At 38.1% G+C, this 18,161-nt stretch overlaps 2 protein-coding genes across 3 annotated transcripts in view; one reads left to right on the plus strand and one right to left on the minus strand.

Moving 5' to 3' along the window:
- Nucleotides 1-994: 994 nt before the first annotated feature.
- On the plus strand, nucleotides 995-3,040 carry LOC141389541 (zinc finger BED domain-containing protein 4-like). Its single transcript, XM_073961172.1, has 2 exons — nucleotides 995-1,029; nucleotides 1,093-3,040. Exon 2 carries the CDS (start codon nucleotides 1,093-1,095, stop codon nucleotides 2,902-2,904), a length of 1,812 nt encoding a protein of 603 aa, XP_073817273.1. The 5' UTR covers nucleotides 995-1,029; the 3' UTR covers nucleotides 2,905-3,040.
- A 2,593-nt stretch (nucleotides 3,041-5,633) lies between these two features.
- The window catches only part of ChAT (Choline acetyltransferase), a 308,371-nt gene continuing 295,843 nt past the window's right edge, over nucleotides 5,634-18,161 (minus strand). For both annotated transcript variants that reach the window (XM_073961171.1, XM_073961170.1), the window contains exons 4-8: nucleotides 14,644-15,623; nucleotides 14,458-14,580; nucleotides 14,123-14,327; nucleotides 13,851-14,051; nucleotides 5,634-6,152 (exon numbers count right to left, since the gene is read on the minus strand). In XM_073961171.1, coding sequence (XP_073817272.1) covers nucleotides 5,955-6,152; nucleotides 13,851-14,051; nucleotides 14,123-14,327; nucleotides 14,458-14,580; nucleotides 14,644-15,623 — 1,707 coding nt within the window. In that variant the 3' untranslated portion in view covers nucleotides 5,634-5,954. The remainder of the gene's footprint in view (nucleotides 6,153-13,850; nucleotides 14,052-14,122; nucleotides 14,328-14,457; nucleotides 14,581-14,643; nucleotides 15,624-18,161) is intronic.

The following is an 18,161-nucleotide window of genomic DNA, read 5'->3' on the forward strand; positions in this document are numbered from 1 at the left end:
TGAGCTGTTAAACTGCAAATTTGTGGCCACTCAGAAACTCCCATTTTAGTGGTGTCGTCAAGTTTTCTTGCAGCTTTTAGGCCATTATCTTAGGATGTATGGACTTGCCCTTGAACAAAATATACCATCGTAAAAGTACATGAATGGTAAAGTAAAGGCGGCCGCAAGAATAATATACTGAACAATTTCAAAACTATCCGAGAGAAGATTATAAACTTTACTTTGAAGTTTTTAACTCTTGTGGGGGAGGTACCGGAAGGAGTGGACCGATATGGCCCATCTTCGAACTTAAACTAAATTCAGACTAAATATTACGAATGTCAAATTTTGGAGTCAAAAATTTGGATCCGATCGGTTGCTTCGTTCGAGAGTTGTCGTGCGCACCAGTCGGACTGACAGACGGTCGGACATTGCTAATTCGACTCCAAAATGTCTAAAACAGATTTCGTCCAAACCTACTTGGTGTCTAAACCCACACAAATGTATATAACTTCTTTAGCTCAAAGGCTGAGGGTATAAAAATAGATGATACATGGAACACATGGGAAATTTATAAAAAATTATCAATCGATAGTGATTTTTAAATGGTCGCCTGTTTCTTTGGCAAAACTGACCGTGTGGCGACTATACGCCTTGAGAAATGTAGGATGGTTAATTCTGAGTTTTACACTAAATTTTTTTTTTTTGCCTAGAGTCTCCTGAGAAATATAACGAAAAATAGCAGACGAATCGTTCAGCATCATGACAATGCGAGCTCTCACACATCGATTCAAACCAGCGCCTGTTTTACCGGACCAAACGTGGAATTGATGGGTTATGCGTAGGGTTTTTCATCGGGAATTCCCGAGACGGGAATTCCCGAATTTCCCGCTCATTTTTCAATCCCGCAATCCCGGGATTTGCCGGGAAAAATCACTTTTCGAAAACAATTGGCAACCACCCTTGATCATGAAAAACAGCTGTTTTGTTAGCAGCTGATGTATAGCAATTTCTCATAAACATAAATTGTTCCGGTTGTGTTAGAGGAAGGTAAGAAGAAAACAACACTAAAACATAATTATTTGTTATTAATTGGTGCAATTTAATATTTAGATGGAAACATCAGTGGTGTGGACACATTTTAAAAGAGGAACAGTGGATACTGCCGTCTGCAATATTTGTTCAAAAACTATTTCTTGTAAAGGAAAAAGTACGAGCGGTCTCATACGACATTTAAAAGGAATTCACTCAACAATTATTAATAATAAGGAAAATTCAGAAAGTCCACCCAAAAAAACACGAGTAATCCAGTCAACACTAGATAAGTATACATCAAAAAAGGATTCTTTATGTGTTGTTGTTGGAAAACTTGCCGCTGTTGATGGAATGTCAATCAGAACAATTACAAGGAGTTCCTTTATAAGGGAGTCTATGTCCATTCAAGGTTTCCATTTACCAAAAACTGAAAGAGACATACAACAGCTAATAATTCTGCATTTCACGGAAGTGAAATCATGCATGAAAATTGACATTGAAAGTATGTTGAATAAACGGCAGAGATTTTCACTTGTTATGGACGAATGGACAAGTATCAAGCACCGAAAATATTTAAACATCTGTCTCTTAGGAGATGAGAAAACATTTTTCAACTTAGGTATGATCTATATTCCTGGAAAAAGTGGAGCCAATGAAATAAGAGATTTATTAGACTATCGTTTGCAAGAATATGGTATTAGTTTGGAAAACCAAATAGTTGCAACAATTACTGACGGCCCTAATGTTATGAAGAAAATTGTGAATAATAGCCCAGCCAATGGAATATTTTGTCTCAGTCATGCAATACATTTGGCTGTAACGGATGTATTTTACAAGAAACCAACTGCTGAACATCCTGATAGTGATTCTTCTGTGAGCGATGGTGACGACTTTGATTTTGAAAATAATGACATTGATGGTGTTGGGGAGACTCTTTCAATAGATATTACCTACAAAACAATTTTGAACCAAACACGCAAAATAATAAAATTGTTCAGAAGAAGTCCTGCTAAAAACAATATTTTACAAAAATATGTCGTTGAAGATCATAACAAGGAAATTGCATTAGAACTTGATATTGTAACTAGATGGAATTCTATTGTACCAATGTTGACTAAATTTTTGCTTTTGAAAAAGTCAATTAAAAAAGCATTGATAGATTTAAATAAGGCGGAACTGTGGATTGAAAGTAATATTAATGTGTTACAAACTTTAGTCGATGTTTTGGAGCCCATCAAAATAGCTGTTGAAGCGCTTTGTCGTCCGAACATCAATTTAATTTCTGCTAATGCAATTTTGAATGTTCTCTGTAAGCAAATATCTACGATTAAAAATCCTTTGGCTCAAACAATGTTTGATAATTTAAAACAACGCATAGAAGAAAGAAGAGACAAAAGACTTTATACTCTTATGCAGTATTTAAAGGATCCAAACCTTTTTAATAGTACCGACCCAAATTGTTTATTTGCGCGTTCTACAAAGACACAAACTATTATGTATGCTGAAGATTTATTTGCTCGTCTTTTTGGTGATACAAATGCAAGTGACAACAATATAATTGTCGAGGAAGAACAAACATCAGATATTTTGTTCCAGGAAATTATTAATAAAGCTATTGATCAAGCCAACTTGACCACAAAGCCGATATCGAAAATGTCTCTGAAACAGGAATTTAAATATTTGGAAGGAAGTGGCAAGGTGACGGATAACCTCCAATGTTTATTTGACGCTCTTTTGACAATACGTCCCTCATCAGTGGAAAGTGAACGTATTTTTTCTTTGGCTGGAATATTTGTCAATAAAATAAGAAACAGACTTTCTGATGAAACTATAAATGCTTTGTCAGTCCTAAAAACTTATTTTTCTTCTAAACAAGAGAAACATATTTAATTTATTTATTTTAGATTTATTAATTTTTTTGTTTTGTTTTTCATACAAGGTTCCTGAATTGTTAATGAATTGATCTCAAATGTTTAAGTTTACTTTATTTTGCCCATTTGTAGTTAATAAAACTATTTTTAAAGAATTTTTGCTACTTTTTCTTATGGGCGGGAATTCCCGGGATTGAAAAATAATTCCCGATTTCCCGGGAAATGGATAGGACCGGGAAAAGAAAAACCCTAGTTATGCGCCGTACAACCCTAACTGGGGATCCAATGACTTCATTTTATTCCAGCATATCAAGAAAAAAAGGCGTGGTGGACGATTTTCATCGCCAGTAGATGTTGTAAAGCGTTCAAAAACCATGTTTTGGAGTTGTCTCAATCAAGCCACTGTAAACAACCCAACACATGGTCGTATGTCAAAATGTCCTGAGCACGCTTAGGCTAAAAACGGTTAAACTTAAAAAAAAAGTCAAATGACCCCTGTCGACACTGCGTGTTGCCTAGGCCAGACATTTTTCTAAAGTTCCTTGTAGTATTAATCAGCGAATAATACAGAGCTCGTGAATCGAATAAACTGTATCATGATACGAAAGCTGATGCTAAGGTCTCACAAGATATAGGAAAATCACGAAAAATTCTTCGTAGTACTCACAAACGAATATTATACCCTAGACAGACGGCAACGTTAATTTGCATTAAGATGTGCATTTAATTTTAACCTGACAGACGACAGTTTCTGCATTTACGAAACATCTGTTTGCTGGTAAACAACTGTTTTGTTGTTGTTTGCAATGCAAATTGTGTCTCAGAGCATGAATATGCTCTCTATGAAATACCTAAATTCAGTTTAAATTCCCTTTGATTTTGTGCATTAAGAATGTGGATAATGCACGAATTAATTTGAATTAAGGCAGATTAACGCTGCCATCTGTCTAGGGTATTAGGGGTTGTTTAAACGCTTAAAACAATAAGTTTTCGTAATTTTGCTGATAAAATTTTTTGGCGACGGTGAGCGCCGTTACTTTTTACTCAGTAATGAGTAAAGTAAGTTACCTTTTCTTATACAATTTTAAAAAAATTACTTGACCACAAAGCCGATATCGAAAATGTCTCTGAAACAGGAATTTAAATATTTGGAAGGAAGTGGCAAGGTGACGGATAACCTCCAATGTTTATTTGACGCTCTTTTGACAATACGTCCCTCATCAGTGGAAAGTGAACGTATTTTTTCTTTGGCTGGAATATTTGTCAATAAAATAAGAAACAGACTTTCTGATGAAACTATAAATGCTTTGTCAGTCCTAAAAACTTATTTTTCTTCTAAACAAGAGAAACATATTTAATTTATTTATTTTAGATTTATTAATTTTTTTGTTTTGTTTTTCATACAAGGTTCCTGAATTGTTAATGAATTGATCTCAAATGTTTAAGTTTACTTTATTTTGCCCATTTGTAGTTAATAAAACTATTTTTAAAGAATTTTTGCTACTTTTTCTTATGGGCGGGAATTCCCGGGATTGAAAAATAATTCCCGATTTCCCGGGAAATGGATAGGACCGGGAAAAGAAAAACCCTAGTTATGCGCCGTACAACCCTGACTAGGGATCCAATGACTTCATTTTATTCCAGCATATCAAGAAAAAAAGGCGTGGTGGACGATTTTCATCGCCAGTAGATGTTGTAAAGCGTTCAAAAACCATGTTTTGGAGTTGTCTCAATCAAGCCACTTTAAACAACCCAACACATGGTCGTATGTCAAACTGTCCTGAGTACGCTTAGGCTAAAAACCGTCAAACTTTCCCACAAAAATGTCAATTGACCCCTGTCGACACTGCATGTTGCATAGGCCAGAAAGTTTTCTAGTGCGCCTCTTAGTATTAATAAGCGAACAATACAGAGCTCGTGAATCGAATAAACTGTGTCAAGATACGAAGGTTAATACTAAGGTCTTACAAGATATAGGAAAATCTCGAAAAATTCTTCGTAGTACTCACAAACGAATATTATACACTAGACAGACGGCAACGTTAATTTGCATTAAGATGTGCATTTAATTTTAAGCTGACAGACGACAGTTTCTGCATTTACGAAACAGCTGTTTGCTGGTAAACAACTTTTTTGTTGTTGTTTGCAATGCAAATTGTGTCTCAGAGCATGAATATGCTCTCTATGAAATACCTAAATTCAGTTTAAATTCCCTTTGATTTTGTGCATTAAGAATGTGGATAATGCACGAATTAATTTGAATTAAGGCAGATTAACGCTGCCATCTGTCTAGGGTATTAGGGGTTGTTTAAACGCTTAAAACAATAAGTTTTCGTAATTTTGCTGATAAAATTTTTTGGCGACGGTGAGCGCCGTTACTTTTTACTCAGTAATGAGTAAAGTAAGTTACCTTTTCTTATACAATTTTAAAAAAATTACATATCAGCTTACTTAACTTAATTAATTTGCACTTTTATACAAAAGGTTCTCTTTGAAGGAAAATAATTTCGACAAAAAAACAATTTGTTATGGGATGAAACAGATAACAATTGTATGTGTATGCTAGTATATGTGATAAATTCATATTTTATGTTATTGTATTGTTTTCTATAATTTGCCAACAGTTTTTGCAAAAAAACATTTTCTATATTTTTTAAATATGTTCATTTGGTTATAACTTCAATAATATTTATGTCTTTTATACGAGTACGTATGTATGTCATGTGATTTCCCTACTTATTTTCTTGCTTTGTTTTTTGTTTTAGTTAATAACATTTAATAATTTGTTTTTAGTAATATTTTCATTATATATGTATGTATATAAGAAGGTAATTTCTATGTATATATGTATGTATAATATGTGTGTATATAATTGTAACTAATTTTTATTTTTCTTTTTATTGTTGTATAATTTTTCTAAAATCTTTTCAATAATTGTTGTTCTTCTTCTTCGTTTCGTTCATTTCATTTGTTCAAGGTACATTTTATGATATGTTTTTGAGTGGAGGAATGGGTTTGCTTTTGGAGTAATTTTTTGTTTATGTGGCTCGAAGCTTATTCGTTTTTGTTTTAATCCTGCAACAAATCTCTCATTATATCTAAAGAGTCCTGCAGTGATTTGGCATAACGTGAAGCACTGGTATCTTCACAGGCATAAAATGCTGAAACACAGAAAATTATCTGTTCCGGATGCGGATTATACGAACAGCCATAACCTTTGGGCGTCACAGGACCATAGCCCATGAAACTGTCCGTAGTTGAGGCCACCTAGATGTTTATCACAGTTTATTAAATTGTTGTTGTTGTTTTATATTCGTTTGTATGCCATTGAAGGTGCATAGAGGATGTTAGAGGTGAGAGAGTGCTCTGTGCTTAACAAATTTACCTTAAATTCAAATGTTGGTGCATTTTTGTTCACTAGTGCTCGTGATTTGGTGCTTAGAGTAATATTTGAGTGCAATATAACTGAAACAAGTAAGAAAAGCGTTAAGTTCGGTCGGGCCGAACTTTTTATACCCTCCACCACAAATTTCAGCCATTTCGGTGGATTAATGTGGCCACAACCTTCAAAATACTATATGATGGCGTGGACCTATACCTACAAATTTCTGGGGGAAAGTTTTATACTCCTAAAGAAGACTAAATACCAAATTTCAGCCATCTCGGTGTGATAATGAGGCTAAAACGTTCAAAATATCGAAAATCGGGAGATATTGTATTATGGGGGCTATATCAACACGTGGACCTATATAAACATTTTACGGTAGAAATGTTTCTTAGTCTCTGAAAAGACAAAATACAAAGTTACAACCGATTCTTTGGTCAAATGGGTCTAATACATTCAAAATATATTAAAATGACGCGTACTTTATAAGGGGCCTTATGTGAGTGCTATACCAAAACGTGGACCTATATAACCCAACTTTGGTAGGAATGTTTTCTGGCCTCTGAAGACACAAAATACCAAATTAAAATCAATTCTGTGGTCAAATGGGTCTAATACATTCAAAATATATTAAAATGACGCGTACTTTATATGGGGCCTTATATGGGGGCTATACCAAAACGTGGACCTATATAACCCAACTTTGGTAGGAATATTTTTTGACCTCTGGAGACACAAAGTACCAAATTACAACCAATTCGGTGGTAAAATAGGCCAAATATCTTAAAAATTCCTTAAAACGACGACGCGTCACGCGTCATTTTGTATGGGGGCTATACGAAAGCGTGGGCCTACATAGCCCGCTTTCAATACCAAAAGTCCTACGTAAATATAACATATTTTCCCAAAATTTCATCAACCTACGTCAATCCGTTCGGACGCTAGAGTGATTTCCACAGACGGACAGACGGACAGACGGACGGACATGGCTATATCGATGTAGAATTGCACGCTGATCAAGAATATATATACTTTGTGGGGTCTACAATGATTATTTCGAGTAGTTACAAACGTAGTGACAAACTTAATATACCCCCATCCTATGGTGGAGGGTATAAAAATATTGGTTTCAATTTATTTTAAGTTATTCTAAAATACAAAAACAACTATAAATTAAAAAAAAAAAAAAAAAAAACTTAAGATTTTCTTCGAACAAACAATGGGATGATAATGTTACGAATTTTGGTAATTACTTATTTTAGCGTCCAAAAAATGATCAAATAATTCGCGCGACATGTCCTTGTTAAAATAATGCGTTAGTAAGGGGTTTTGTAATGAGTATTTTACTGAGATATTATGCTTTTTTGGTTCGTAGATACCTTAAGAAAGCTATTGGCATCTCACGCTTAGAATAACTTGCGGTTCAAAAAATGGACAAAAATACGAATGAACAGCCCAATTGCTGACTACACCGGCCACATTTTAAGAACCCATGACTTGCGAATCTGCGCCTTGAATCACCGTACACTTTGTGGAGACTAAAGATTCATATGGATGAATAAAATAATATCGACAATAAAAAATGAGTTAAATTCTTCATCGCCAATTTTATCCGTGTCGATTGTCGATTGTTAGTCATGAAAACCACACGCAGATCAGAGAATTGCTCCATATCTTAAAGAAGAGTGCAACTCTTGATCTGAGCCGGGAAAGTTCTCCAGTGAGCAACTGGGAAGACATATCTCTGTCGTACGATGAGATGGATACCACGGTTACTCCATCTCCATCGAACAGAGAAATGTATGGATGAAACATCGGTCGTAACCGATAGACCCATTCTTCCCAGGCAGGACGAATGATGGATGAATTTGTAGATAACTACATGGACCACTCCCCTACATTCCCAGGGAAAGGAACGTTAAGCACAACTACAGAAAAGCACTGCATTAAAGGGACATCCTGTATCACTACGAAAACAGGTTTAATTAACTCAATCGTGGCCAACACTAGCCAAAAAAACGAAGGTCGTGAGGGTCGTCCAAAATCGGCCGTTGTGCCAAAAAAATTAAGCCGTTCGTGAACGGATAATGCAGGATCGCCATGTTATATACCGTGAGATAGAGGCATTCTTGGACATTTCTTCCACAAACTAACATTTCATATTGCATGAACACCTGAAGGCAAAAATGGATTTTTTCCCTAGATCCTGCAAAATTGGTCAATCGCCCAAAAAAGGCTCTTGAAGATTGGTTCAAGGAAATAGTGAATAAAAACAATCGCGGTGCTTCAAACGACATTTATAAGAACTTCACAGACGACGAATCTTGGATCTATGCTTAGGAGCTTGAAACAAGACAGGAATCGACCGTTTGTGTCTTCGAAAGCGAGCCAAATCCAACGAAAGCTGTTCGTGGAAGAAGACCTTCGAGCAAATGGTCGCCTGATTCTTCTGAAAAACTGTGGCGTGTGGCGACTATACGGCTTGGAAAATGTAGGACGGCTAATTCTGAGTGTTACACTACAATTTGTTTGTCTGAAGTCTCCTGAGGAATTCGAAAAACGAACAACAGAAGACGAATCGTTCTGCATCAAGACAATGCACAATGGGCCCAATGGTAGGTTTCTGAGGCAAAAAGTCTATTTTTGAAGTCATATATTTGTATAAAATAGTAACGGGATTAGATTCTTAACACTTTGAGCCACTTAGAAACACAATCATTTCCACCTGGCAACGCTTCATTGCCACATACCGGGCTGGCAAAGATATTGCATCTTACATTGTAAAATTTTATAAAAATTTATCAAACGAAGAACAAATTTGTTTCGCTCGACAATTAAAAACCGCTAACTTAATAAACAATTTTTTTAATGGATAACACGTGTAAAGGTATGTAAATTAATATTCTGATTAAGAATTAAAATAAGTTAGATTTGGTAAGGAATATTTGATGTAGACTTGTGGTATATTTTTAGTGTAGTTTATATTGTAGTTTATATGGTTTTTGGAATAGAACTCTCGGTATTGCGACGTATTGTCGAAACTATATATATGTGATATTACTATTACTATCACTATTACAGTGAGTACTATATGTGTAGAAAATTTCATGTCCGTATGGATCCGAAAACTTATAGAAAAATACTTACAGATAGCGTGACACTTAAAAATGTGGATATTTTTATTTATTAGACTGGGTTGGGACTGGACGATGCTCAATATGACACAAGTCGCCAAATTTTATAGTAATCTTATCCGAGTTACACCAAGCATTGGAATCTTCAATATTCTAGATCTTTAAATTTAATAACTGGTACTAAAAACACCTACTAAATTTCAAGATCTTAACCTATAATTATAAAGTTTTCAAATAACGGACGCGATCGCGGTTTTCTACTTCCAAAACATAAATTAATGATAGAGGTCACAATTACTATTGTTTTGTATACCAATACGTCTAATAATCTCTGAGATTTCGCGTTTGGCTAAAACACGTTGTGGGGGAGGTCTCCCACCCCCTCCATTTTTCGGTATAAAAAGTACCTTATGATAATTTTATCAAATTCGGTCCAGCCATTTCAGATGATTTATATTTCGAACATCATGGTATACCTGAAAAATTTTCTATACATATATATGTAGATATATCAGATCAGAACCAAATTTTCAGGACATGATTCTAAACTGAACAGGATTTACCATATCAAATTTTAAGGCGATCGGATGCAAATTGTGACCTTTGTGGGGCTTAAATATAAAATCGGATTAAATCGGATGAAACATATATATGAAAACTATGTCTATATCTGAACCGATTCTTACCAAATTTTGCAGAAGTACTTTTATGCCCATTATAAACATTGGAACGAAATTTGGTAGCTCTAGCTGCTTCCAGTGACTTGTTGCCTCAAAAACCTGTCATTGGGCCCAATGTGCAATGCGAGCTCTCACACATCGACTCAAACCAGCGCCTGTTTGCCGGACAAAACGTGGAATTGATGGGTCATGCGTAGTACAACCCTGGCTGGGGATCCAATGACTTCATCCAGCACATCAAGAAAAAAAGCGTGGTCAACGATTTTCTTCGCCAGTATATGCTGTGAAAGCGTTCAAAAACCATATTTTGGAGGTGTCTTAATCAAGCCACTTTAAACAACCCAACACATGGTCCTGAGTACGCTTAGGATAAAAACTGTCAACTTTTCTAAAAAAATGTCAAATGACTCCTGGCGACACTGCGTGTTGCCTAGGCCAGAATGTTTCTTCGTGCCCCTCGAAATATGTAATTCGAAACTGTCAAAGATTGCTACTCTGCAGCGAGCTGCATCAGTTCTCATTACAGGATCAGTAAAAATTACTGCTAAGGCGGCCTTAGATGCTGTATTGAATATTCCTGTTGAACTGAAGGCTCTGCACCAGGCATCCCGAGGTAATTTGAATATTCAGCATCAGCTATCCAGAGGTGCTTTTAGGCTCATAGAACTAAAAATGCGGCGTTTCTCACCGAATTGATATGCAAATGTTTTCTAATGGCACATGGTGGTCGGGTCTCCACCGCCGAAATTAAAATTTTTCATAAAATTTTCGAAAATTTAGCTTCCAAAAAGTCATATTTTGTCCAGTGGGCCCCCCGAAATGAATTTCTGTGCACTTTGGTGGAATGAGTAGGTCTATAAAGACTCCCTTCAGCTCGTCTATAAAGACCCCCTTCAGCTCGTCTATAAAGTCTCTCTTTAGCTCGTCTATAAAGACTTCCTCCAGCTCGTCTATAAAGGCCCCCTCCAGCTCGTCTATAAAGACTCCCTCCAGCTCGTCTATAAAGACTCACTTCAGCTCGTCTATGAAGACTCCCTTCAGCTCGTCTATAAAGATTCCCTTCAGTTCGTCTATAAAGACTCCCTTCAGCTCGTCTATAAAGACCCCCTTCAGCTCGTCTATAAAGACTCCCTTCAGCTCATCTATGAAGTCTCTTTTCAGCTCCTCTATAAAGACTCCCTTTAGCTCGTCTACAAAGACTCCCTTCAGCTTCTCTATAAATACTCCCTTCAGTTCGTATATAAAGACTCCCTTCAGCTCCTCTATAAAGACTCCCTTCAGCTCATCTATAAAGACTCCTTCAGTTCGTATATAAAGACTCCCTTCAGCTCATCTATAAAGACTCCCTTTAGCTCGTCTATAAAGACTCCCTTCAGCATGTCTATAAAGACTCTCTTCAGGTCGTCTATAAAGACTCCCTTCAGCTCTTCTATACAGAATCCCTTCAGCTCGTCTATACAGACTCCCTTCAGCTCGTCTATACAGACTCCCTTCAGCTCGTCTATACAGACTCTCTTCAGCTCGTCTACACAGACTCCCTTCAGCTTGTCTATGCAGACTCACTTCAGCTTGTCTATAAAGACTCCCTTCATCTCGTCTATAAAGACTCCCTCCAGCTCGTCTATAAATACTCCCTTCAGCTCGTCTATAAAGAATCCCTTCACCTCGTCTATAAAGACTCCCATCAGCTCCTCTTTAAAGAATACCTTCAGCTCTTCTATAAAAACCCCTTTAGCTGGTCTATAAAGACTCCCTTCAGCTCGTCTATAAAGACTCCGTTCAGCTCGTCTATAAAGACTCCCTTCAGGTCGTCTATAAAGACTCCCTTCAGCTCGTCTATAAAGACTCCCTTCAGCTCGTCTATAAAGACTCCCTTCAGCTCGTCTATAAAGACTTCCTTCATGTCGTCCATAAAGACTCCCTTCAGCTCGTCTATAAAGACTCCCTTCAGGTCGTCTATAAAGGCTCCCTTCAGCTCCTCTTTAAAGACTACCTTCAGCTCTTCTATAAAAACCCCTTTAGCTGGTCTATAAAGACTCCCTTCAGCTCGTCTATAAAGACTCCGTTCAGCTCGTATATAAAGACTCCCTTCAGCTCGTCTATAAAGACTCCTTTAGCTCGTCTATAAAGACTCCCTTCAGTTCGTCTATAAAGACTCCCTTCAGCTTGTCTATGAAGACTCCCTTCAGCTCGTCTATAAAGACTCCCTTCAGCTTGTCTATAAAGACTCCTTTCAGCTCGTCTATAAGGATCCCTCTTGCTCGTCTATAAAGACTACCTTCACCTTGTTTATAAAGACTCCCTTCACCTCGTCTATAAAGATTTCCTTCAGCTCGTCTATAAAGACTCCCTTCAGGTCGTCTTCTATAAAAACCCCTTTAGCTGGTCTATAAAGACTCCCTTCAGCTCGTCTATAAAGACTCCCTTCAGCTCGTCTATAAAGACTCCGTTCAGCTCGTCTATAAAGACTCCCTTCAGCTCGTCTATAAAGACTCCCTTTAGCTCGTCTATAAAGACTCCCTTCAGCTCGTCTATAAAGACTCACTTCAGCTCGTCCATGAAGACTCCCTTCAGCTCGTCTATAAAGACTCCCTTCAGCTCGTCTATAAAGACTCCCTTCAGCTTGTCTATAAAGACTCCCTTCAGCTCGTCTATAAAGACTCCTTTCAGCTCGTCTATAAGGATCCCTCTTGCTCGTCTATAAAGACTACCTTCACCTTGTTTATAAAGACTCCCTTCACCTCGTCTATGAAGACTCCCTTCAGCTCGTCTATAAAGACTCCCTTCAGCTCGTCTATAAAGACTCCCTTCAGCTCGTATATAAAGACTCCCTTCAGCTTGTCTATAAAAACTCACTTCAGCTCGTCTATAAAGACTCACTTCAGCTCGTCTATAAAGACTCACTTCAGCTCGTCTATAAAGACTCCCTCCAGCTCGTCTTTAAGGACTCCCTCCAGCTCGTCTATAAAGACTCCCTTCAGCTCGTCTATAAAGACTCCGTTAAGCTCGTCTATAAAGACTCCGTTCAGCTCGTCTACGAAGACTCCCTTCAGCTCGTCTATAAAGACTCCCTTCAGCTCGTCTATAAAGACTCCCTTCAGCTCGTCTATAAAGACTCCCTTCAGCTCGTCTATAAAGACTCCCTTCAGCTCGTCTATAAAGACTCCCTTCAGCTCGTCTATAAAGACCCCCTTCAGCTCTTCTATAAAGACTCTCTTCAGCTCGTCTATAAAGACTCCCTTCATCTCGTCTATAAAGACTCCCTTCAGCTCATCTATAAAGACTTCCTTCAGCTTGTCTATAAAAACTCCTTTCAGCTCATCTATAAAGACTTCCTTCAGCTTGTCTATAAAAACTCCTTTCAGCTCGTCTATAAAGACCCTCTTTAGGTGGTCTATAAAGACCCCCTTTAGATCATCTATAACGACTCCCGTGAGCTCGTCTATAAAGTCTCTCTTCAGCTCGTCTATAAAGACTCCTTTCAGCTGTTTTGTAAAGAGTCCACTTTTTCTCGCCTCAAAAAAGTTCCTTTCTTGTGATTAAATTTTTAACAATTTATAGCAAAATAATTAACTACAAAATAAATAAAATTAAATAAATATTTAATTAAAAATACAACTTAAAAATTAATTGTCACAATTGGCAAAGTGCGAAGTGCTCACAGTAATGTGCAATTATTATTTAAAGAAACAACAACAAAACAAAAAAAAAAAAAAAAACAAATTATGAATGTTTAAAAATAAAAACCGAAACCATTTCCCCTTACCTGGCTGGTGGATAACAGGAAGCATTGTGATATGGCATAGGATTCATCTGTAAAAAGTTCATGCAATTCACCGGTTGCCTCACGACTTGCCTCTCTTAAGCCCAACAATGGTATATCTAAGCCATGGCCAAGGATATTTTGAACCATAACTTCAGTTTGGCGGGCCACTGCACAACGGAATAATTCACGCAAATGATCTTTCTGTAAATGGGAGTTAATGGATATGTTTAGACATTTTCAATTGTCCGTATGGTATTTGCTTTGCAACTTACACTGTATATACTAAATTTGACTTTGCGTGGATCTTCCTCTTCTTCGCGATCACTTTCCAGGGTAACATTGGCACCTTCACCCTGGCACATGGCCTTCACCCAGTCCAAGGCCTCGGTACTGGCACTGCGTATACAATCTACACGACCCAATAGGAAACGCCGGGTTGAAGCACTCTCATAGGTGGCCACCAAATGGCCATAGAGTCTGCAAAAAGGGGACACATTAGCAAAGAGTGGTAAACGAATATGTGGGCCATATAATAACCCCAGCATGAGTAAAGGGGTTATCAAGGAAATGGCAAAGAAATCGTATTTCTGATATATTTTCTACTTACTTATAATAAGCCAATTGCAAGGATAATTGAATATAAACATCGGGACTAACTTGACAGGCTTTTATGAAATTTTTACCATAGCCCTTATAACGATAAACATAGAAGTCCAAATTATCGATGGCTCTGCAAAAAAAAAAAAAACGTTTTAACACATTTCCAACAACAAGAATAATCTTCGTGTCATACTTATCAAAACTAACAGCTGCTTCCGCAAAACGCCTCTGAATCTCTGGAGCAATTTCCCACTCCAGACGTTCGGGTGGTGGTAAATGGTGTTGTGGCACACCTTTGTCTTCACTGGGATTTGCAATAATCCCTTTATAGATTTTCTCCAGCAACTGGACCACGGCAATACCCTCCGAGGTGGAATGTTCATAGCAGAGACCCCATGTACCGTCGGTACAAATAATGATTTGCATGGTCTTGTCAAACCAACGATTACCCGAGTTATAATCACTGCCACCGCCATGCAACATTTCATGGGCCATATTTGTTTCATCGCGGCCACCAGCAAAGTGGGTGGAGGGTGTAGCACCAGTAAAGCCTCGGGCATTAAAATTCAACGGCAATGGCTCATCTAAAGCCAATAAAATCAATGCCGTCTCTATTAAATCTATGTTGCGTTGATTCTTCTCATCCAACTGTAGGGTGGCACGATCTCCGGCCCAGCGGGTGCGTGGCTCAGCTGTTAACAAACCCATTGGCGGTGGTTTCGATGGTAAGCATTGGGCATCGCTCATTACATAAAGTATCTGTGAAGCTATTTCACTCTCCGTCAATTTACCACGATCCTCAGCCTTAAGGACCACACAATACATTTGATTGCGACACGTTATAATCACATGTTGATTTTCCGTTTTTCGTTGTGGCAAATATTGGGAATCACGTTCAAGGCCTGGACGACGACAGGAGCCCAACAAACGATAATATTGAGCCATACACAGGGGTTGATTTTTCTCCCGCGACGTGGCTCTTTCTTGGGGCAGTTGGTCACTATCCAACATTTCTTTGTGCAACAAAATACCATCGAGAATGCGTGCCGCAAATCGGGCAACATCATGAACCGTGGCAAAACGTTGAGGTGGAAAAACCATACCCGGATTAGAGTTAATGGGCAGGGCCAAACGCACATCCATGTACATGTCATTTAGCCAATAGTAGTAGGCCTGTAAAAAAAAAAAACAAAACAAAAGACAACGGAATATGAATGAAAATTTCACAATTAGTAAATTGATTTATCGAGTACAAGATCTTGAGAAGAAGAAGAAGAAGCATGGTTCCTATCGGTCGGACAACTTCTTCATTGTGTTATACATGTTAGAATTTATGAACAGGGTCTTTGTGTGTTCTGTTTATGATAAGAAATCACAAAAATTCCTAAATTTTGTTAAAAAATTATTCATGTTTTCTGTTGTGGGTTTTTTGCTGCATTTATTAGGGTGTGACGATATTGGCAAATAATAAATAATTAAAGTTAGAAATTTTTGTCTCATAACAAAGGCTGTTTTTGAAGTCGGAAGTTGACTAGAATTCCAGGGCCTTGGTTTACTTCAAATGCCACCACGTTTTGAGGTGACCTATTTGAGTTTTCTTTCGAAGTTCTGCATGTACCGACAGTGGCTTCGTATTAAATCAAATTTTTATATTGAGGGTATATTAAGTTTGTTTTTCCGTTTGTAACGCATTGACGTAGGGGATGAATGATACCAAGCAACGGTCTTGACCGGCTTTAACATGGCAAAGCCCAGGATTTATCTTGGTCCCTCTTTCATCTCAAGTGAACACTGACCTCCCCGTGGTGTCACCTGGGGAACTGCCTTTAACACCCGTTAAAGGTAGTGAGCTAACATGTGCCGCGCGTTCACCCATAAGAACGTTAAAAACTTGGGTTTGGGCGTCGGGTTAGTAGCCCTCCCCTAGAAAAAACATCCTACTATGAAAAAACGAAAAAAAAACGCATTGAAATAATCATTTGTTACCCTATAAATTCTTGATCAGGATAAAATTCGGAGTCGATCTGAACATGTTCGTCTGTTGTAATCACTTAGCGTCCACAATAATTGAGCTAGAACTCTATATTATTGCACTCGAGTATATTTTTTTCATAGGCAGGTCAGGTTCAAAGATGGACTATATCGGCCCATGTTTTGGTATAGCCCCCATATAACGGTAACTTCCGATTTTCGGTAGCTACATTTTGACTAAACCTCCCATAATTTGACATTTGAGGTTCCATGCATTCCCGAAATTTATGCACCAAAAATAGATCCATGTTTTGGTATAGCCCCCATATAACGGTACCTCCAGATTTTCACTATTTTGAGGGTTTTAGCTAAATTTTTGACAGAACTCGGCCCGGCAAAACTGGTAAAGTTATTCTCCTTTCTAATGTTCACTTTAAAATAATTTCGAGGTCATGCGCAGGACACCGGAGGAGCTCGTGAAATATATCTTGGTCTGCTCGCCCTTATGTTAAAAGTTTAGCTTTTGTCCGAATTGTAACAAAGTTTTCCTCTGGGCTGAAACTGGAGACCAGATGTTTTGTCCTCTGACTAACTACAAATCCGTAACCAAATTGGTGCATCATATCAGAGCAGATACTATACAGTATGTCACATTCGGGTTTTGTTGTGACGCCTTTTCCAATCCATCGTGTTTCCTGTACCTGTGCGTAAAGTGCAACTTCTCTGTAAAGACTCCGAATATTCCAGGTGCCGATTTGCAGATCATGGTCCTTGAAACGTTTGTGGGTGGTCGTGAAGTTTGTTTTTTCATAGTATAATGTGTTCTTTATACGTGTGGGGGTTACTTAACCGACGGCCAATCAATTTTTTATCGGGTGAAACAGAGGCACATGTTAGTTCACTACATTTCACGGGTGTTAAAGCAGTTGTCCGGGTGCCACCGTGGTGCAATGATTTGCACACCCGCCTTGCACGCTAAAGGTCGTGGGTTCGATTCCCAGGCCAGGCAACATCAAATTTTCAACGGTGGCAAAATACCCCTCAGTAATGTTGGCGACATTTCCTGAGTATTTCAGCCATGTAAGACTTCTCTACAAGTGGTGTCCTTAGGACACGCCGTTCGGACTCGGCAATACACAGTAGGTCTCATATCATTGAGCTAATATGAATCGGGGTGCACTCATTGATATGAGAGAAGTCTCCCCTGTCCCGTCTGGGATGTTTGTGGAACAATTATATAATTATATAAAGGCAGTTCTCCAGGTGATATTGTGAAGGTCATTGTTCACTTGAGATGAATGTGAGGTCAATATAGGCAAGTCCTGGGTTTTGCCATGTTAAAGACGATCAGTTGTTGTTGTAGCAACGCAAATATGCTCGTTCGTATATTTTATTTAGTTATCCTTCTCTGGTTCCTCTGCAACTGGACTGCTTGATGTGCATTTTCCGGAATCTATGATGATGTTGAACATCTGGGAAACTGCTTCTCACCATGGGGAGGAGTAGCGCTTCTAGAATCTATGCTACTGGCGACAAGAGGTAGATTGACCTGTGCTAGCATCCTTGCCTGCCTTCAGTAGCGTGACTACTCTGCCAACTTTCTCGGCTTCTGGTACAATATGGGTGGTTAACGATAGATCGAACACTTGTTAAATACTCAACCCCGTGTTCATCCAGTGCTTATGCATTGTCATTGGGGTCCAACGCTTTGGATAATTTGGCGATTCTTCGGCTAGGAGA

Source organism: Musca autumnalis, unplaced genomic scaffold, assembly GCF_047663935.1.
Source record: "Musca autumnalis isolate F117 unplaced genomic scaffold, ASM4766393v1 scaffold_1, whole genome shotgun sequence".
In the NCBI taxonomy this organism is placed as follows: Eukaryota; Metazoa; Arthropoda; class Insecta; order Diptera; family Muscidae; genus Musca; species Musca autumnalis.

Coding starts and splice junctions, on each gene's coding strand:
- LOC141389541 (XM_073961172.1), top strand. CDS start 1,093: ATGGAAACATCAGTGGTGTGGACACATTTTAAAAGAGGAACAGTGGAT.